General features: G+C 37.0%; 1 protein-coding gene across 4 annotated transcripts in view; it reads left to right on the plus strand.

Annotated features, from left to right (window-relative positions):
- The window catches only part of KDM6A (lysine demethylase 6A), a 276,748-nt gene that overhangs the window by 89,025 nt on the left and 165,532 nt on the right, over nucleotides 1–22,191 (plus strand). For all 4 annotated transcript variants that reach the window (XM_036742806.1, XM_036742808.1, XM_036742809.1 and 1 more), the window contains exons 3-4: nucleotides 9,184–9,292; nucleotides 21,336–21,385. In XM_036742806.1, coding sequence (XP_036598701.1) covers nucleotides 9,184–9,292; nucleotides 21,336–21,385 — 159 coding nt within the window. The remainder of the gene's footprint in view (nucleotides 1–9,183; nucleotides 9,293–21,335; nucleotides 21,386–22,191) is intronic.

Here is a 22,191-nt window from a genome sequence, read left to right on the forward strand (position 1 = left end):
TTATTGAATTTTGTCCCTTGACCCTGATTACCTCCTCCCCCATCTGCCCTCCCTTCTATCATCCCCCATTTTTTATCTTCTTCCTCCTCCTTTCCTGTGGGGTAAGATACCCAATTAAGTGTGTATGGTATTCCCTCCTCAGGTCAAATCTGATGAGAGCAAGATTCACTCATTCCCCATCACCTGCCTCCTCTTCCCTTCCTACAGAACTGCTTTTTCTTGCCACTTTTTATATGAGATAATTTAATCCCAGTCTATCTCTGCCTTTCTTCCTCTCTCAATATATTCTTCTCTGATCCCTTAATTTGATTTTATTTTTTTAAATATCATCCCTTCATATTCAACTCACCCTGTGCCCTCTGTCTATATATATGCACATACATATATACACACACACACACGCATATACACACGTATATACACACAAACACACACACATATATGCATATTCCCTTCAACTACCCTAATATACATACAAACACACATATATATACAGTATATGTGTGTGTGTGTGTGTGTGTGTGTGTGTGTGTGTGTATGTGTATTCCCTTCAGCTGTCCTAATACTGAGGTCTCATGAATCATACACATCATCTTTCCATGTAAGAATGTAAACAAAACAGTTCAACTTCAGTAAGTCCCTTTTGTGATTTCTCTTTCTTGTTTACCTTTTCATGCTTCCCTTGATTCTTGTGTTTGAAAGTCAAATTTTCTGTTCAGCTCTGGTCTTTTCACTGAGAAAGCTTGAAAGTCCTCTTTTATTTTCCGTATTTTCCATATCTTCCCATTTCTTATAGCACAGTAGCATTCCATTACATTCATATACTACGACTTGTTCAGCCATTCCCCAATTGATGGGCATCCCCTTGATTTCTAATTCTTTGCTACCACAAAAAGATCTGCTGTAAATATTTTTGTACATACAGGTCCCTTTCCCCCTTGTGTGATCTCTTTAGGATACAGTCCTAGAAGTGGTATTGCTGGGTCAGTGGGTATGCACATTTTTATAGCCCTTTGGGCATAGTTCCAGATTGCTCTCCAGAATGGCTGAATCAGTTCACAATTCCACCAACAATGCAGCAGTGTTCCAATTTTCCCACATCCTCTCCAACATTTATCATTTTCCTGTTTTGCCATGTTAGCTAATCTGACAGGAGAGATTGGTACCTAAGAGTTGTTTTGATTTTCATTTCTTTAATCAATAGTGATTTAGAGTATTTTTTCATGTGCCTATAGATACCTTTAATTTCTTCCTCTGAAAACTGTCTGTTTATATTCTTTGACCATTTGTCAATTGGGGAATGACTTGTATTCCTATAAATTTGACTCAGTTCCCTGTATATTTTAGAGATGAGGCCTTTATGAGAGACACTGGTTGTGTCTGATTTTCTCCAAGTTTTCTGCTTTCCTCCTAATCTTCATTGCCTTGGCCTTGTTTATACAAAAACTTTTCAATTTAACATAATCAAAATTATTCATTTTGCATTTTGTAATGCTCCTTATCTCTTGCTTAGTCATGAATTCTTCCCTTTCACATAAATCTGACAGGTAAACTATTCAGCCTTCATTCCTAAATCATGAACCCTTTTTGACTTTATTTTGGCATACGGTGTAACATATTGGTCTGTGCCCAGTTTCTGTGATACCATTTCCCAATTTTCCCAGAAATTTTTGTGAAATAGTGAATTCTAGCCCAGAAGCTGGTTTCTTTGGGTTTATCAAAGAGTAGATAGCTATAGTCTATAGTTGACTACTGCGTCTTGTGTAACTAAACTATTCCATTGATCTACTGCTCTGTTTCTTAGCCAGTACCAAGTAGTTTTGATGACTGCTGCTGTATAGTACATGTCTAGGCCACCTTCCCTAGCATTTCTTTTCATTAATTCCCTAGATATTCTGGACCTCTTCTTTTTCCACATGAATTTTGTTATTGTTCTATCCAGCTGTGTAAAATAATTTTTTGGTAGTTCTATTGGTATGGCACACCTGAATAGCTAAATTAATTTAGGTAAAATTGTTATTTTTATTATTTTAGCTCAGCCTATTCATGAGCAACTGATTTTTTTTTTCTCATTTATTTATATCTGACTTTTTCTGTGTGAAAACTGATTCGTAATTGTGTCCATATAGGCCCTGTCTTTGTCTTGGCAGGTAGACTCCCAAATATTTTATAGTGTCTACAGTCACTTTAAATGGAATTTCTCTTTTTATCGCTTGCTGTTGGGCTTTGTTAGTAATGTGTAGGAATGCTGAGAATTTATGTGGGTTTATTTTATATCCTGCAACTTTGCTACAGTTGTTTATTGTTTCAAGTAGTTTTTTCCTTGATTCTCTAGGATTCTCTAAGAAAATCATCATACCATCCGCAAAAAGTGATAATTTAGTTTCTTCTTTGGCTATGCTAATTCCTTCAATTTCTTTTTCTTCTTTTATTGCTACAGCTAACATTTCTAGTACCAAATTAAATAATAGGGGTGATAATGGACATCCTTGTTTCACCCCTGATCTTTTTGGGAATGCATCTAGCTTATCCCCATTGCAAATAATGCTTGTGGATGGTTTTACATAGATGCTATTTATAATTTTAAGGAAGGCTCCATTTATTCCTGTGCTTTCTAATGTTTTAATAGGGATGGGTGTTGTATTTTGTCAAAAGCTTTTTCTGCATCTGTTGAGATGATGATATGATTTCTGCTAGTTTTGTTGTTGATATGATCAATTATGCTGATGGTTTTCCCAATATTGAACCAGCCTTGCATTCCTGGAATAAATCCTACCTGGTCATAGTGTATTATTTTCGTTTAGTTGCTGCTGTCTTTTTGCTAATATATTTTTTTTAATTTTTCATCAACTCTTCCTGGTTCTGAGATGGGGTTTTTTAAGTATTTTATTTCCTCTTCTGTTAGCCTGGGCAATTTATGTTTTTGTAAATATTTATCCATTTCCCTAAGGTTGTCAGATTTATGGGTATATAATTGGGCAAAAAAGTTCCTAATTATTGTTTTAATTTCCTCTTCATTGAAGGTGAATCCACCCTTTTCAGTTTTGATACTGGTAATTTGATTGTCTTTGTTTTTTTTTTTAATCAAATTGACCAAAGATTTATCAATTTTATTTTTTTTATAAGACCAGGTTAGTTTTATTTATTAATTTAATAGTTTTCTGGATCTCAATTTTATTAATCTCTCCTTTCGTTTTCAGTATTTCTAATTTTGTATTTAATTGGATATCTTCAATTTGTTATTTTTCTAGCTTTTGCAGTTGCATGCCCAATTCATTGATCTCTTTTTTATTTTATTCATGTAAGCATTTAGAGATATAAAACTTCACCTAAGAACTGCTTTTGCTTCATCCCATAAGTTGTTTTGGTATGTTGTCTAATTATTGTTATTCTCTTGAATGAAGTTTTTAATTGTTTCTCTGATTTGTTCTTTGGCCCACTCATTCTTTAGAATTAGATTATTTAGTTTCCAGTTAATTTTTTATTTTTCCATGGTTCTTTATTACAAATATATATATTTGCCTCATGATCTGAAATGAATGCTTTGACTACTTCTGCCTTTCTCCACTGGATTGTGAGGTTTTTTTGCCCTAGTACTTGGTCAGTTTTTGATTCTGTGCCATGTACAGCTGACAAAAAAGTATATTCCTTTTTATCCCCATTCGGTTTTCTCCAGAGGTCTATCATATCTGCCTCTTCTAAAATTCTGTTCACCTCCTTAACTTCTTTTTTGTTTATTTTGAGGTTAGATTTGTCAAGTTCAGAGAGGGGGAGGTTGAAGTCCCCCACTCATATGGTTTTGCTGTCTCTTTCTTCCTGTAACTCCTTTAACTTCTCCTTTAAGAATTTGCCTGCTATACCACTTGGTGCATATATGTTAAATAATGATATTGCTTCATTGTTTATGGTGAGTTTTAGCAGGATATAGTGTCTTTCTTTATCTCCTTTAACTAAATCTATTTTTGCTTTTGCTTTGTCTGAGGTTAGGATTGCTACACCTCCTTTTTTTTACTTTAGTTGAAGCACAATATATTCTACTTCAGTCTTTTACCATTACCCTGTGTGCATCCCCCTGTTTCAAATTTGTTTCTTGTAAACAACATATTGTACGATTATGGTTTTTAATCCATTCTGCCATCTGCTTCTGTTTTATGGGAGAGTTCATCCCATTCACATTCACAGTTATGATTACTGTCTGTGTCTTTTTCTCCATCCTATTTCCCCCCTGTTTATACTTTCATTCTTCCCTTTTCCCTTCCACTCCTCATCAGTTTTGCTTCAGTTCACCATCCTTCTTGATACCTCTCCCTTATCTTACCTTCCCCCCCCCCCCCCCCTACTTCTTCCCTCCCTTCTGACCACACCCCTCCCTTTTCTTTCCCCTTTCCCCTCCTACTGCCTGTAGGATGAATCTGATTTGTATACTTATCTGAGTATGTTATTCCCTGGTACCAAATGTGATGAGAGTAGAGCTCAAATACTGCTTTTCTCCCTCTCTTCTTTCCCTCTACTATAATATGTTTTTGTGTCTCTTCAGGTGATAGAATTTACCCTTTTCTACTACCTCCTTATCTCTTCTCCCAGAACCATCCCTTTATATCTCTTATAGTTTTTTATGTAAATATAAAGATATAAATATTTTGTCTTTTTGATCAGCAAGGGTTCTCCCCCCCCTCCCCCCCGCCCATTTTACCTTTATATGTCTCTCTTGAGTTTTGTATTTGAAGATCAAATTTTTCATTGAATGTCCATCTCCTTGCCTGGAAAATTATGCTCAGTTTTGCTGGGTAGTTGAACCTGGGTTGTAGTCCAAGCTCCTTTGCCTTTTGGAATATCATATTCCAATTTCTCCTTTCATTTAATGTAGAATCTGAGAGATGCTAGGTGATCCTGACTGTAGTTTCGTGATATTTTAATTGTTTCTAGCTGCTTCCAGTATTTTATCCTACACCTGGTAGTTCTGGAATTTGGCTATAATACTTCTTGGACTTTTCAATTTTGGATCTCTTTCGGGGGAGGGGGGGAGTTGATTGGTGGATTCTTTTGATGATGATTTTACTCTTTGGAATATACTGTCCAGGCTATTTTTTTCATCATGGCTTTCTGGTAGTCCAGGAATTCTTAAATTGTCTCTCCTGGATCTTTTTTCCAGGTCACTTATTTTTCCAATTAGATGTTTTACGTTTTCTTCAATTTTTTCATTCTTTATATTTTGTTTGACTGATTTTTGATGTCTCATATAGCTTCTGCTCGTGCAATTCTAATTTTTAATGTATTGTTTTCTTCCTTTAGCTTCTCTATCTCTTTTTCCATTTGTTTGATTTTACTTTTCAATGATGCATTTTCTCCAGTTATATTCTGATTCTCCTTAACCATTTTCCTGATTTTACTTTTTAAAGATTTGTATTCATCAGTGAGTTTTTTTTTTTCCATTTTTTTCTTTTACCTCCCTAATTTGGTTTTTAAAGTCCTCTTTGAGTTCCTCCAAGAATGCTTTTTAGTCTGTAGACCAGTTCACTTCCCCTTTTGAGGTTTCGGATGTGGGTAAAGTATTCATGCTGTTCTCTTCTGAATTGGTGTTTTGATATTCCATATTTTTTTGATTTTTTTTTTTTGATTTTCCATATTTTGACTCCATAATAGGAGCTTTTTAATAGAAAGCTTTTTAGTGTGCTTTTTCATGGTGTTTTTTTTTTTTGGTTGTTTTTTGGGGTTGTTTTTGGTCCTCCTGACTTCCTGGATCACTGCTTCTGGGGCTCAGGGGGTCCTGTCCCAAGTTTCTTGTGTTGGGATCCATGGGCCTGCTCACTGCCTTTGTGTTGTGGCCTTTGGTTTCCTGAGGTGTGGGGGAGGGGTGGTCTGGCTGCTGGGGGTCTCCTCTTCCCCAGGACTGCTTTACAGTACGGGTGGTCTCAGCTTTGGTCTGTACTGGTGTCTGGCACTTCTCCCTGGCTGTGCAAAGGAGCGTCTGGGGTCCTGGCGTTGACCTTTGTTAGCTCCCCCCTGCGGGGCTCAGTTACCCTTGTTCTGCTGAGGTAAGGCCACCCTCCATCACCTTTCTTCCTGCACTAATATCCTTCCGCCACCACAAGTAGGGCCCTCACCCCAACTTCTCCTGCTGTATGGCTACTCAGCCCCACTTCTGGCTTCTCTATTTCTCCTGAGGTAGTATTTTCTGGGTGAAGGAGGGAAAGAGGGAGAGCCAATTTATGTGGCCATCATGGCTCCCAGAAGTTCAAGAAGGCAGTTTCAAACCTTTAGACTATGTGTGGGCTGGAGGCCTCTGGGGTAGCTGCTCCTGCAGCTGCCGAGGCTCTTCCTGGTGTCTCTCCAGGTGACCCCTGTAGCTCTGAGCCCCTCTGATAATCTTAAGTTCTTGTCACTTCCTTGGTAAAGTGTTAGATCATCAACATGGTCTTTATCTTTCCCTATTTTACATCAGGTCAACAAGCATTTATTAAGTGCCACTTGGTATACAGAGAAAGGCAAAAAAGATGATCCCTGCTCAAGGAACTGCCACTGTAACAGGGAAGAAAACAAGCAAAAATTATTTATGAACAGAATAATTGAAAGTAATCTCAGATCGAAGGCACTAACATTAAGGGGAATCTGGAATACTTCTTTGCAGAAGGTGGGGCTTTAACTAAGACTTCAGGGAAACCAAGTGGAGGAGATGAGGAGTTAGAGAATTCCAGACACTGTGACTAGCCAGCCAGTGAAAATGCAGGAAGTCAGAAGATGAAGTGTTTTGTGTAATGAACAACGAAGAGGCCACGATCTTTTTTAGGATGTGAATCAGTGGAATAAAGTGGTCTGGTTATTGAAAGGATTTTAAAATGCAATTAGAAAATTTTATATTTCTATCTTCCATGGGGAATTGGGGGGGGATGGGCAAGAAGTGTTGGTCACTGTGTGTTTGCCTGAGTGTTTAGACAGGTGGAAGGAGAGATCAAGGCCATGAGAACCTAGAGAACAGAGAGCTTCTAGAAGAGGGTGAAGGTAAATCAAGAGTATGAATAGGTTGCTGAAATGAGGAATGAAGATTGAGAAAAGATACTAGATTTGGCATTTAGGAGATCATTGATAACTTTGGAGAGCAGTTTCAGTTGAGTGATGTCTGAAGCTAGATTGTAGTGGGAAGAGGGAGTTGAGGCAGCAAATGTAGGCAATATAGACAGATGGAAAGAATGGTCTGATGAAGGGACTTTTTAAAGGATGGGGAGAGGTGGGGTTTGGATGTGGTTGTATTCATAGGCAATAGGGGAGAAGCCAGAGAATTATAAGGAGGGGAGGGCATTAATATAAGAGCACAGTTGTCTGCTAATAGAAAATCATTTGGACTGTGTAATTAAGGACTTAAACATAGGGGTTTACAAGAAGAAGAGCCATCTATAAGAGAGATGATTGAAAGGGGAGATATGTAGAAAGATGTCTGAGTGATTGATAAAAGATGAGGAACATGGGAAAAAAGTGATCCATACATGAATGGATTCATTTTTTTTAAAGTAAAGTATGAACCCTGAGAGGGTGAAGAAAGGTTGCCATTGAACCCTTCAGGAGGGTTGGTATAGCCACTATTTTAAGTGGGTTAGTATATGGTTTGACTGGGACGGGGGGAAGGAGTGCCTTTTGTAAATGAATTTGCCTATAGCAGGGATGGAGGACCAGTAGCCTTCTAGGTCCTTGGGTGTAGCCTTTTGATTGAGTCCAAGTTTTACAGAACAAATCCTTTTGTTAAGGGGATTTGTTTTGTGAAGTTTGGATTTAGTCATAGGGCCTCATTTCTAGAGGGCTACATGTGGGCCTCAAGGCCACCAGTATATAACACATTTTTAGTGGACCTGGTTGTCATGTCATAAATTCAGCCTAAATTGGAGAACCAAGCAGACCAAATAGAGTAGTTCTCTTTTTGCCTTTTAAAATACTTAATAGAGGCAGCTAGGTGATGCAGTGACTGGCCCTGTAGTCAGAAGGACCTGTCTTCAAAAGTGGCCTGAGACACTTGATCCTTAATAGATATGTGACCTTGGGCTACTCATTTAACCCCAATTGCCTTGTCTTCCCTGTTCCAAAAAAAAAAATAAAACAAAGCTTAATAGACTAGATATTTTTAAGAGACAAGAAATCTTAGAAATATTTTCTAGGATAGTGGTTCTTAACCTGTGGATCAATATTACCAGTTATTACTATTAGTTCCGTAATTAATCATTAATGTCAATAAAATAATTAAAAGGTATATTTTTATATATTTGGTTTCCTTTGTGTAATACTTCGTATTTATACATTTAAAAGTGATTGTTTCAATTATTTTGAGAAGGCATCCATAGGCTTCAGACTTAGACATCAGTGACAGAAAAAAGGTCAATAATCCTTGCTTGAGGTCAGCCCATTCATTTTACACGTAAGAATATTGAGGCTCAAGGAAACTTAGTGATTTACTGTTTCTCACAGGTGACATACATCCTATTTCTGGTCTTAATACAGGCTCTACTTCATGACTAGAATATACTCCTTCACTTCAGTCTTTCAGTCCCCAGTGTCTTTCACATCACACTCAGAACTTCACTCTACACAAAGCCTTTTCTCTTCTCTTACTCCTTGCTAGTACCTCTCTTGTCACATTGCCTTGTAATTGTTTTTTTGTATCTATATGTACATGGCTCCTCCTCCTACTCATTCTCCAATAGAGGATAATGGCTGGATTGTTTCTTTTTCTTCTTTGTTATTTCCAGCACTTAACACTGCTGTGCCTGTTACAGAGATGTTTGATAAATGAGGGTTGGTTGGTTGCCCATTTCAAGCTTAAGTCCCTTTACTATAAAACTGGTGTTATTTCCCTTATATTCCCTCTATAGATGAAGAGAACTACTTATTCCTACTTTCTCCTCTCTTCCCTTCCTCTTTGGCCTAAGTTTTTAAAATATTAGTTAGGCAAAATTTAATGATTTTGTGGTACAGGATTTAATAGTGCAAATTATTTGACATTTTAAAAAATGTTTAATAGACTTTATTTTTAAAATTACCAATATAATTTTGTAACTGGAAGGTAATAAATTAATAATTTAGTTTTCCTCATTATACAGAGGAAGAAAATCAGCATCAAAGTTATGTTTTATCAGAAATTACTGCATATTTGTGGTTCTGCTTCTTTTTCTTAATGTTCTTTGTGTTTCTTTTTTCTAGGCTGTTCGCTGCTATGAATCTCTAATCTTAAAAGCTGAAGGAAAAGTTGAATCTGATTTCTTTTGTCAGTTAGGTCACTTCAACCTCTTGTTGGAAGATTATCCAAAAGGTAAAGTTTTCTTTTCCTATTTCTAGTAATATTTTTAACATCGAAAATTATTTTTATAATGTATAATTGTTTTGATAAATTGTGTGTGTGTGGGTGTGTGGGTGTGTGGATGGCTTTGTGAACTTACTGCGTTAATATGGTATAGTTAAGATGGTAATGGGTGATCTTTAAGTTGCCCAAAGTGAATTTTAGATTTTTCTTCTGATTTTGATGAACTTGGATCATTTTAGAGATAATGTCATAGGAAACAAAAAAAAAAGTAAATGATTGATTTTTCGAAATTTTATATCTCTTACATAAATCAGTTTGCTATGGGAAAATGACCATATACATGTTCATTTGGTTCATGATTGTATGCCAAAAACATATTTCTGTTCTAGGAGTTTGCACAGTATGGACAGTAGGAGAGGACATGGTGCAGTTGAAAGAGGATATTTCTAGAGTAGGACTTTTTAAATTTAAATGTAAAAAAAAAAATATTTTTTGTTAATTGTTTTTAGGCGTAATTGGTTTCTTTTGTAATTCTGTATGTTTTATTTTATGTATTTAAAAACATTCTGAGAAGGGGACCACAGACTTTATCATACTGATTAAGGATATATAACATGAAAAAAGAAATCCCTATTTTTGAGTTAAAAGAAGTATTCAGAGTGTTCAAATTCTACTTCTGATGCTTACTACCAGTAAGACCTGTGCCCAATCATGTAGCCCCACTTGTTATTTTCCTCCTCCATAAAATGAGGGAATTGGATTAGATAATTTAAGATCCCTTCCATCTCTTGATCCATGATCCATGAATCTAATTCTGAATTACTTCTTTTTTATTATCTGTGCCTCATAAGCAAGTACCTTGTAAAGAATTAAGTAATATTCAGTACTTGTTCATTTCTCACCCTCCTTGTCCTATGTAGAATTTTTTGACTAGTATTATTTAAGTAATTGATTAGTAGGAATTGTAACATGAAATTATTAATAAAGTCGATGAAAATGATTGCTTCTCTAATTCAGAAAAAGTCTGAATTAAGGGATAGAGTACACATTAAGAGTTCAGCAGACTCCCTCAAAAAGAATTCCAGTTCAGTTCAATAAACATTTATTAGTTTCTCCCGTGTATGTGCGCAAGTAATTGTAGACAAAGACTAGATTCATCTTACCTAGTTATAAAATCCCCATACTTCATATGATCTGCAATGGTTTCTAGTGATGGTATAATGGAAATGGTTCAAACACATATACTTTGGAGGGAAATTAAATGTAAGTGATGAACAAAGTTATTATAAAATGGTGTGCCAATTAAAAGAGGGAATCATAATGACAAATGTTGGTGTGGTTCTTTGGAAGTCATCACAAGGAAACACAAGCTTTTGTTCTGAGTATGATCTGTTTTCCCTCTCTACCAAAAAATTGTCATGATCTGATACTCCGAAATGAATACTATCTATTCAAGACACTGTGGACCCCAAACCAAATGAAAAATAGTCACTTACCATCAAAGATCTAAGGTCTCCTGTTGGTTTACAATATGGAAACAGATAAATTACCTACAGAGAAATTTGAGGATGTGGGAGATAGCACTGACAAGGGGATTCTAAGTAGGAGGTGAGAAGAGTGCATGTTTGAGGAGTAGGTACCTCTCCACTGATCTCCCACTTTCTACCTCCCCATTTTCTCCATCCCAACTGCCTTATGAATTCCTCTCCGTAGGAAAATGTTTCTTCTCCACCCTCATCGTAGCCAGGGGAAGACTGAGGACTGCTCAAAGAACGCCTGACACTAAGATGAAACCACATTGGGGGAGGCAGGTGGAAAAAACATTGGTTCTAGAGCTAAAGGACCTGGGCTCATGTCCCACTACCTTTGTGACTTGGGGCAAGTCACTTTACCTTCCTGTATTCAGTGACCTTTAACTGTAAAATGAAAATGTTAGATGTTGTGGGTTGCGACCTCAGTGCAACCTACAGCTTTTAGAATTGCTGAAGGGTTCTTAAGTGGAAAAAGTTGAAGAAGCCCTGGACTAGATGACCTCTGAGGTACCTTACAGAATAAGATTTAGATCTATGATGCTATAGATTCTGTGATTCTAGCTTTTTTCCGCTGAATAGTTGCACTGATAACCTCCCAACCACATACATCCACATATATGAAAATTGGAGCTCTTGCAAAGAACTCCTATCTGTTTGCTGACCTCGTTGTATGGAAGTGCAATAGAGGGTCATATGTCTGGGTAACTAACTTGTTTCTGGGCTCCTCTGACTTTACAGGGAAACCAAATACACAATGTACTGTACTTCGCTCAGGTTATGCATTCATGTCATTCCTCTGCTACACCTTCCAGTAGCCTCCATTTGATTGTAGGATAAAATACATATTAATCAACTGGTTATTTAAATCCCTTCACTATTATTCATTTCATGTTATTTCCTTTCACTTTATATTGCAGCCAAATTTCCTTTTTTTTTTTTTTTTTTTGTTTCATTAAGTTCCTATTCCAAATCATGCCTTGCTCTCTTTTCCTTAGGCTGCCCCTCATGCCTAGAGTACACTCCCTTGTCACTTCTACCTTCAGGCTTTGGCCCATGTACTATCTTTCCTTTTTACAGATGGTATTATTATTATTATTTTTTTTTTTCTCTCCTTCAAACTATCTTGTATTTAATTATTTACATTTTGTGAATTACCTTTACTAAGCCTTTCTTTTTTGTGTTGTCTTCATTTCTACAAATTATGCCTGATTATTATTGGATTGAATTGCTGAAATTACTCATGGTCAAGTTTAACTTATACTATTATTATTTAACTAGCGTAGTACGTAATACTAAGATCACGATATAATTTTAATCTGTAGGGGGAAAAAGCCTTTGATAGAAATGGAAGGGCTGCATCAGGCTTGTGAGAGAGAGAGAGAGAGAGAGAGAGAGTGAGAGAGTAAAGAATCCAGACTGGTGCCTAGCTTTTGAGCCTGGATCACTAGGATGAGGGTTATCCCCTCCAAAGTAATGGAGAAACTTAGCAGGAAAAGGTGATTCCGTTTTGCACATGTTGAGTATGTAAGAAGATTGGAAAGGTAAGGAAGGGGCAGAAATGACAGGACTTGTTAACATATTTATTAGATATATTGCTAGATTGATATTCACATATATTACGAGATTCTAGGAGAATCATTAAATAGCTCTGTGCCTCAGTTTCCTTACCTGTCAAATTTGAGAGCATACTCAGTGGCTTCGGATGCCCTTTCTAGTTCTAAACATATGGTCCTATGATCCTATGTAAGTATATAAGCGAGCACAAAATATTATCCCAAACTACCATAAAGTAATTTTATGAGGTGAAAAGGGAAGACCACCTGTGGGAATCAAGAAAGTTCGCTTGTAGGAGGTGCCACTGGACCTGATTTTTAAGGAGAGGTAAGGATGGAAGGTATGTTAGTCATGGGATTCAGCCTTGGCAGATGGCTAATGAACTAGCTAGAGCATGAATTGTGGAAGCAGGGAGATACTAGTTCAGACAAGAAGTGATGAGTTCCTAAATTGGAGGGTAGTAGCCATATATAAATAGAATCAAGATCTGGGATTTGAGAGGTGATAGAAAGAGAAGTGTTGAGGATGGTGCTTTAGTTGCCAACCTAGGTGGTACCACCTCTGACAGAAATGAGGGAGTTGAGAAGAAAAGGAAATGAGTTCTGTTTTGAACATAATGCGTTTGAGATTCCTATGTCACATCAGGTTGGATATCTTTAGCAAGCCGTTTATTCATAATATAGGACTGGAGCTTGAGAAGGAGATGAAGTGGTATACATAGATATGGAAGTCAGTTATTATCATAGCTGAGAGTGTTAGGAGAATAATACTGTGTTACCCAAAGGTATAAGGGACAAGTCGTGAGTGACAAACCTGTTAAAGAAGACTGAGGAACAATTTAAAAAGTAGGTTAACACAGGTTACAAAAACCTGAGGAGAGGAAAATGTCCAAAAGCAGAATGAGAGGAGGTCGATAGTGTCATCCTGCACAGAAGGTAAGAAGGAAAAGAAATGAAAAAAGGCCATTAGCCTTAACAGTAAGAAACCATTGGTGACCTTGGAGAAAGCAGTTTCAGGCCAGTGGTATAATTGGAAGCTCAGTGTATAATATTTATCAGCTTAAATTATTGTCACAAAGATGCAAAATCCATTTTTAGAGAGCTCTCTAATTTGGACATTGATGGGGTGGAGGTTGGCAGCAAGAGTAAAATAGAGAACTATATAAAATATTTTATTTGATACTTTAAGGCAAATGTGTCAGGAATCTGTTTGTTCTGGTACCTATGAGTTCTAGTGCCTTTGCCCAATTAGCAAAGTCAAATACATCATCATAGGGAAAATTGTGCAAGAGATGAATAGAAATTAGGGGAGCAAAAAATCCCACGCTGAAGAAGCCTTTTCCAGTTTCTCTTTAATGCTAATTCTTTTTCTCTAAGTGGAAAGAGTATGGGACCTGGAGTCAGAAAGACTGGAGTTGAAATCCAGTCTCAAGCATTTACCAATTATAACTGCAAGAAAGCAAATAATCTATATTTGCTTCAGTTTCCTCCTCTGTAGAGTAGAGATAAAAGACTGGATCAGGGGGGAAAACATCTAAGGAACATAAGAATTTAAAACCAAAAGTATACTCCTTAAATGTTTACAAGGAAAGAAGTCATTTAAAGAATGAATTGGATGCCTTGATGGTCATTGTACAAAAAATTATGCTCAGTACATAAGAGATCAGTCAGTCAACAAGCATCTCTTTTTTTTTTATTAGCAATCTATATTTTATTTTTTCAAATTACATGTAAAAAGCAATTTTAACTTTGGTTTCAAAAATTTTTTAAATTCAGAATTCTCCCCCCTTTCTTCACCTCCCTCCTCCCTGAGATGGCAAGCAGTGAGATATGGATTATGCATCTGCAGTCATGCTAAACATATTGCAAAAGAAAACAAATTCCTCCTCCCATATCCCACAAAACAAACATCAAGAAAAATAAAGTTTTGGGTGTTTTTTTTTTTTAAAGTGTGCTTTGATCTGCATCCAAATTCAATTAGTTCTTTCCCTGGAGGCAGATAGCACTTTTCATCAAAAACCCCTTTCAGGATTGTCTTGGATCTTTGTATTCTTGAGAACAGCTAAGCCATTCAGATGTTCATCATACAATATTGCTATTATTGTGTACTGTGTCCTCTTGGTTCTGCTCATTTTCTTTTGCATCTGTTCACATAAGTCTTCCTACTCATTATTTCTTATAGCACGGTAGTATTCCATCATAATCATATACCACAACTTGTTCTGCCATTCCTCAATTGAGCCGCATCCCCCCAATTTCCAGTTCTTTGCCACCACAAAAAGAGATTTTATAAATATTTTTGTACGAATTTGTGCTTTTCTTTGATCACTTTTGCATACAGACCTAGTAATGTATTGCTAGGTGAAAAAGGGTATGTTGTATAAAGGCACAGTTTTATACCCTAAAGTAGATAGGAAGGCAGTGGTACTTATAGAAATCAGAAAAGGCTTTTTTTTTTTTTTTTTATAAATAAAATGGTTATTGAGGAAAGATTCTTCATTCCTCCCCCTCCCCACTGGGCACGGGGGTACCTGTGTGTGCGTGTGTGCGGTTTTTTCTGTTTTTTTTGTTTTTTTGTTTTTTTGTTTTTTTTTTTATGGGTTGTGGTAAGGGCTATTAACTATGCTAAATGGAAATTAATTTCTTTAGGGAAAAGAAATAAAGGATAGAACTCAGAAGTATTCTGAATAAAATTATAAACAAAGGATTGCTGTGGATAGTTGTTATTGGATCCTGGCTTGTTTAATGATTTTATGAGTAATTATAAAGAAGGAATGTACAGTGACATAAAGTTTACAGAGAACACTAAAATCACTTATTTCAAAGTTTTTAACAATAAACCAGGTAGATCTTACAGGTTGTGTGAGTGAGGGGAGAGTTTAACCAATGAACTTGTTTGTGGGCAAATAAAAGATAGTAATTGGTTGCTAGGAAGAGTGAAATTTAAACTTTGTGAGAATGATGCTTATTTGATCTTTTGGGGGGGGGATCTTTTTTTGAGGGGGGAAGGCAGGGTAATTAGGGTTAAGTGACTTGCCCAAGGTCACACAGCTAGTAAGTGTGTCAAGTATCTGAGGGTGGATTTGAACTCAAGTCCTCCTGATTCCAGGGCTGGTGCTCTAGTCACTTCGCCACCTAGCTCCTGCCCCCCCCCCCCCCCCCTTTAACTTTAAATATTATTTATTTGGCTGAAAAAACGAACTGGTTGGATTGATGGGCTCTCTGGCTGTAGGTAGCTAGAGACCTCAATACTGGCTGAATTAGCTTGGTGTCAGGGAGGGGTGATGACAAACACACCCTTTCCTTCGCATTCTACCCAGTTCTTGGAAGATTCAAGGGGTAAGGGACAAGTGGAAAACAAGGAGAAGATTGTGGGAAAAGCCTGATTTTTAAACCCTGGCTCAGGTTCAGGGTAGATCAAGGTTCCTTAGCTTCCCCTCAGTGCCCCATTAGGACTGGGAAGAAGTCTGAGGTAGTCAGAAAGCTAAGGATTGTATCTGGTCCTCATTCATGCCCCCAATAACCTGGCTCCCCCTGATGTGTAGAGAGGGACTCAGAGGTAGCTATTGAGAAGGGGAAACTGCTGCTCCCTTGTCATCACCAGGCTCTCCCCAAACCTGCAGCTGCCTCAGGTACAGTGCAACCCTGAATGGTCCTAGGCTGCCTTTGGAAAAAAAATGAAATCCTGGCCTGTAGCTCATCCAGTCTTCAGGCCCCTCAAGGGCCAGTGGCTCAAAGGTCCACCTCAGGGAGTCGCTGATCAAAGGCCCTGGTCAGTCAAGGCTGCTCCAAGGCCCCTAGGACAAACGGTTCAGAGCTCTGTCTGGAGGTTCAGTGAACCGAGGCCCTGCCCTGTGTTTCTACCAAGCTGTAGAAGGGGGCTGCTGGTACATGGGCCCCTTGGCCCTGATAGGCCACATCTGCCTTTCCTTCTCTGTGTGATAATCTGGGATGTGATCTCTCCCAGGGCAGGGACTCATTTTCCTTCCCTGGCTCTCTCCACATAGCCCCTGGGTGGGCACTGAGCACATTCCAAAATTTGACCATGTGGAGAGGCACCTCTAGCTATTCCTTGGTTAGGTCCAGGCCTTCTCCAGATCAGATAAGTGGCCCTGAGGAAGCCTGTGAACATGGGAGAAGAGAAAGTCTTCAACAGGTTCCACAGGACTGCTGATGTCTGATGAGGGCATAGGGGGTTGTCCTTGTCCATTTTCTCTGCTCCCCGCAGTTGGTATCAGTCATGCTACAGTCACAAGTGAAAATGAAAGAATATTCTTGTTATTAGGAGAGGCATAAAGGAACTGAAGAGGAAACATTATTTTACTCTCTAGGAACTCTTGGTGCTCCTTACACTGAAATGTCATGTTTTTTTCATTCTCAAGAAAGGTATAGCAAATCTCTAGTGTCCAGAGAAGCGTAGCTAAAATTAACAAAGATGGGGGCAGTGTGAGTTCAGATCAGCTGTGGCATAAGGACAAACTTAAAAAAATTAAAATGCTTTAAGTGTGAAAAGATAAAACCAGGTAGGTATGATAGAAATTGGGTACCAACCCTGACTCTGTTGCTAATTAATAGTGATTTTGTGCAAGATCATCTCCAATGATGCTTGTAACAGAAATTGCACTTGATTGGGAGTTAAATACTGGATTCCAGGTCCAGTTCTGTCATTTATTAGCTGTGCATTCCTTGGCAAGTGCATTGTTACCCTTTTTAAGATGGAAATAACAATATTTACGTTAGTCTCAAATGTGATTATGTTTACCTAATTATTATTTAGATGTGAATTGTCATTATTCTAAAACTTTTGATTCTGAGTGCATAAAAGAATGAATTTCATGTTTAGGGCAAACAAACAGCACATTATAGAATGTAAGACTCTACTGCAATCCATCTCCATGTGACCGCCAGTGGTTTTTCTTAAGGGCAGATCGAATCATGGTACTCTTGCACTCAGTAAACTCCAATGGATCTTTGTTGCCTCTAGGATCAAATATAAATACTTCTGTTTAGCTTTTAATGTTTTTAACAGCCTGATTCCAACCTGTTTTTGCAGCCTCATTGTGTATCTCCCACCTCATTGCACATTGTTTATTGTATTTATATCCCTGTTCCCTGGAATATACTTGGTGATTAATAGGTATTTCTCGTTGTTGAATCATTTCAGTCCTGTCTTACATTACATTTGGGGTTTTCTTGACAAATATAGCAGAGAGGTTTGCCATTTCCTTTTCCAGCTCACCTTACAGTTGAGGAAACTGAGGCAAACAGGGTTAGGTGACTTGTCCAGGCTCTCACAGTGTCTGAGACCCAATTTAAACTCAGATACTCCTGACTCCAGGGCTGGCCCTCTGTCCACTGGACCACTTTGGTGCCCAAATACTTGTTGATTGATAAGGAATATCCGTGGGTAGTTTGTTTAAACAAGTACTTGGTTGGGGGATAGGAGGAGGCTGAGATTTTTCATTTTAAAATGAGAGGGTTTAGATTTTACAACTCCTTCCCACTTGGCCTCTACCGATCCAAAGTTTAAAGGAAGAACTACTTTATAGAGAAGGAAAGGAAGTAATAGTACTTATGAATGTGAAATTAGTTGCCTTGAAGGGACTACATAATATGTAACTAGGTGGTAGATCAAGAAGTTAAGGGAAAGGAGTATTTTTGGAGGGGGGAGTGGTGGGGCAGTGGAGGAATGATGTCTAAAATACTTAAAATTTTTACTCAGAACCATGGTGCCATTAGTTCATGCATAGCAAAAATCAATTGTAGTTAAGTCTACTTGAGACAAAATCTTAAGTCATAAAAAAGTTATGAATATTTGTTAGGTTTTTTAATACTATACTCTTCACTAGACATGCATCCTTTGCCATGTTTATCTTCCCTCAATACAAAACAAAATATCACCATTGCCGTCCCCCCCAAAGAACCCCTAAACCACAATCTCATTGTTTTAATTTCGAAAATATCTGTAACTAAAACATAGGCCTGATGTTATTCTATATGGAATTAAATAATTGTTTGGTTAAGTTCATTGTTTTCCTTTAGAAAAATGCTTAGCCTATATAGTTCCAAACTTGAAAAATACATTACTATTTGATATTATTTTTTTGCTGTCTCCAGATTACACTGCCTGAATTTTATTTTATTCTCTGAAGTTTACTTTATTTTGGATGTTAGTCTCTTGAATTCTCAGTGGGATATATATAATGGCGAAATTTAATGCTCTTAATATTTTCTGTGGTCATTAATAAAACGTGGAATAAATACTGTTCTTTTCTTTGTTCATCATGCATTGCTTTTGAGATCCTGTATATTTGACTATATTTAACTTCTTTGAATGCCTTAACTATTTGGACACTGCTGATATCAAAAGTTATGGAAAGAACACATTTATAATAGAAGAATTATTCAATCATTCAATTCAGTAAATTGATTAATATTCAATAATTATCTTGAATTGTATGTGTGTTACTGTGGCAACCAAAAATATTAAAGAAAATTAGGAAGAACAGCCAATTTTTGCAATGATAAAGTGATTTTTTTATAGACCCATATTTGTACTGCAAATGGCACTATACTTCCAACATGCCCTGAGGTTACTTAAATTCTTAGGGTGTTCATTTTTATACTTTCTTGTGTTCTTGACTCTGGCTGTCTTTGGAACATATAACTATTACTGTATTCTTCTAAGGTATCTTCTTTGGCATATATATTTTCTTTTCATTATATGTAGAAATGTGATAATCATATGCTACTTTTAGCATATAGATACAGACTTCATTGATCTCTTTCATTGGATAATTCTCTTAATCAAGCACTAACAGTTTCTCTATTCCTCTTTGTACGTAATATCTCTGTTCATTCCCTCCTGTTATTTAGTTTCATCTGTGTAAAAATTTTAAAGAAAAGTTACATACTTTCCCAGTACCCTGATTTAATAATATTTTTTGCTATATTACCATTTTCTTTTTGCATTTCTTCTCCCTTCTTACCCTTAATCCCTTTTTATTTCCCTGTATTGGTTTCTTTCTCTCTCTCTCTCTCTCTCTCTCTCTCTCTCTCTCTCTCTCTCTCTCTCTCGTTCTCTTGAGAGTGCATTACCTTTTGTGTTCTGCAAAGCAAACCTTTTCTGGGATTCAGGGCCAGAATATTTGGTGGTTTCTCCTAAAGTGCGTAGTCAGGACATAATGCTAAAGAATAGGGAATGGGGAAAGGAATAAGCATTTATTAACCGCCTAATGTGGGTGTCAGAAAGTGCTAATTGCTTTACGCATTATGTTACTAGGAGTAATAGGCTATTAAGACAGGCTTACTCACTTTTGAATTTGAACACTTTAGTTAAACTGCTTTAACTCATTTCAAAGAAAATCATATACTAGGCTACATTACTGAAGAGTTTTAAATTCACATTCCCACATGATGAGCTAGGATGTTATGGTTTGAATTCAATAGCAGGAATAATACGGAGACTTAGTTTTACATTGTCAGATCAGAGGTGACTATAGTGACCTATGGCTTCCCATAGGAAGCCAATGGGAAAGTAATATAGTAAAATGCCTTTGTAACTCAGTAAAGAAGGGGTAGGGAATCTGCAGCCTCAAGGCCACTATGGCTTTCTAGGTCCTCGGGTGCAGCCTTTTGACTGAGTCCAAGTTTTACAGAACAAATCCTTTTGTTAAAGGGATTTGTTCTCTGAAGTTTAGATTCAATCAAAGGGCCACACTTGAGGACCTAGAAGGCCACAGGGCAGGTTCCCCACCCCTAGTCTAGGTGGTAAATTTATTTTACAGCACCATGAATGAATGAGGCCAGTGTTAAAGATCTGAACATCATACAAATGGTTATATCACACAGGAGAACTTTTCCACCTTTTGTTGTCGTTGGTTGTTTTGAAACTCTGCCTAGCTATCATCCATATGTAGACCAAGTGAGAGTACGGATGATTTATTACTACCCCTCACTTGGAAACTAGTCCATAGTGTATATATGCCTTTATAATTATTATGTGTGTAGGTAGAATGGTGTAGACACTGTTTCAGGAGTCTTGAATGTGAAGTAGTCAAGAAGGTCTGAAGGAAGATAATACTGTGATATGTTTACCCCACTGGGTCACTTTGAAATCATTGCTTTTAGAAACCTAGTTTCCATACAGGTGTGACTTTTTATGCTTTTTAGTTGTCCAACCTGGTTTTCTCTAGTCTGTGGTTTCTTTAACTCTTTAGAAAGCTTTTATCTGGAAGCATGCTAAGTAGATGTTATTCCCCCTCATCCCAATCAACGTATACATATATCTTTTTCTGAGACTGTTGTGGTTAAAGAAAAAAACACAGTGTTTTTAGATTCAGTGATTGAGGTCTAATTCTGTACTTTTAAAAAGTTGGTGAGGCCATTCTTGGATTCAAGGTTAAAGTAATTTTTTAAAAGAAATCATAATAAAAGTATAGGTTTCTATGCATAATTATGTGAATACTTCTCATGAAGAGTACTTCTGCTTTTGTAATCTAAATTGTGAGACATTCTTGGAGTGCAGAGGTAGGTGGGTATGTGGGTTTGTGGGGGGTGAGAGGGGCATAGGTCTAGAAAATCTATTATAGTCTTGAATATTTCTAGGAAATAAGCACCCAATCACTTTAATCCAAAGGCCCCTTCAGAACCAGGTTAAGTCCAGGTGTTTAGCCATGGATTTGTAAATTCTGTTATAAGAGATTGAGAGGATTTGGGCTTTGAACACCTGACAAGGTGTAGACTTTGCGCTTTTGTCAGGGCTGTTCTTGGTCAACTCTTAACCTTTTTGGACTGGGCTGAGAAGATCATGTTATAAACATAATTATCTCATATTTTGAGGGAAAAACTTTTATATTAAGCCTGCATTTTCCAGAGAAACTTTTTAAAAAAATTTAGATTTTGGCTTTTGAAACCTTTATATTGTTGTCTCAATTTTTCTAAGTCTTTCTTTCTTCTTTTTTTCAGCATTATCTGCATACCAGAGGTACTACAGTTTACAATCTGACTACTGGAAGGTTGGTGCATCTTTGCATTTCTTCTGTTAACTACTTGATTTTGTCATATTATTGTTGAGCTACATCCAAAATAAAATTTAATCGGTGACCATTTTATCATTTCTAGAATCAGGGGTGTGATGGTGCGATGAATTCTTATTTTATCTTTCCATGTTATTTGTTAGCCTACATCTCTTACACCAGTTGTATTGGTGCAAATGTGTAGTTGATAACTTTTTCCTTCCCAGTCTTCCTACCCCTTTTGGTTGTTACCTTGGAGTGAGGAAAGTTAGTGATGAAGAGTTGAGTGTATGTGAGTGTTCAAGTTAAGTGGTCATGGTATTTGTATCTTGTGGAGAAAAGGTTGGTGGGAAAGTTGTCCAACTTTGTTGTACTTCCTCTTTTTCCCTTTTTCAGCCCTGCATGATGTGTCTTATTTTCAATAAAGGTCTGAAACCATCCTCTTATATTTTTAGATGATATTTCTAAAAGGACTGAATATATTGACAAGTCATCCTATTTTCTTACTTCATTTTAATATGATTTATCATAGTAGATGAATTTCTCACCAAGTTTTTAGCAATATAGATTCCAGTTTAAGCACATTAGCATACATCTGTGTCAGCATTCTCCCATCAGTCTTGCACTAATATTTATTTCCCTTGATAAATGAGGCAATATAGTATGTGATATTGCTGTGTTATTAATTACTGTTTTAGTATTGGATGCTACATTCCCTCGTTACCAATTAGCTTCTTTTACTTTTTGGATTTTCTATAACTATGCTTTTTTAAAAGATGAAAGTATCTGTTCATAGGTAAATTAAA

This window comes from Trichosurus vulpecula, chromosome 2, assembly GCF_011100635.1.
Source record: "Trichosurus vulpecula isolate mTriVul1 chromosome 2, mTriVul1.pri, whole genome shotgun sequence".
NCBI lineage: Eukaryota > Metazoa > Chordata > Mammalia > Diprotodontia > Phalangeridae > Trichosurus > Trichosurus vulpecula.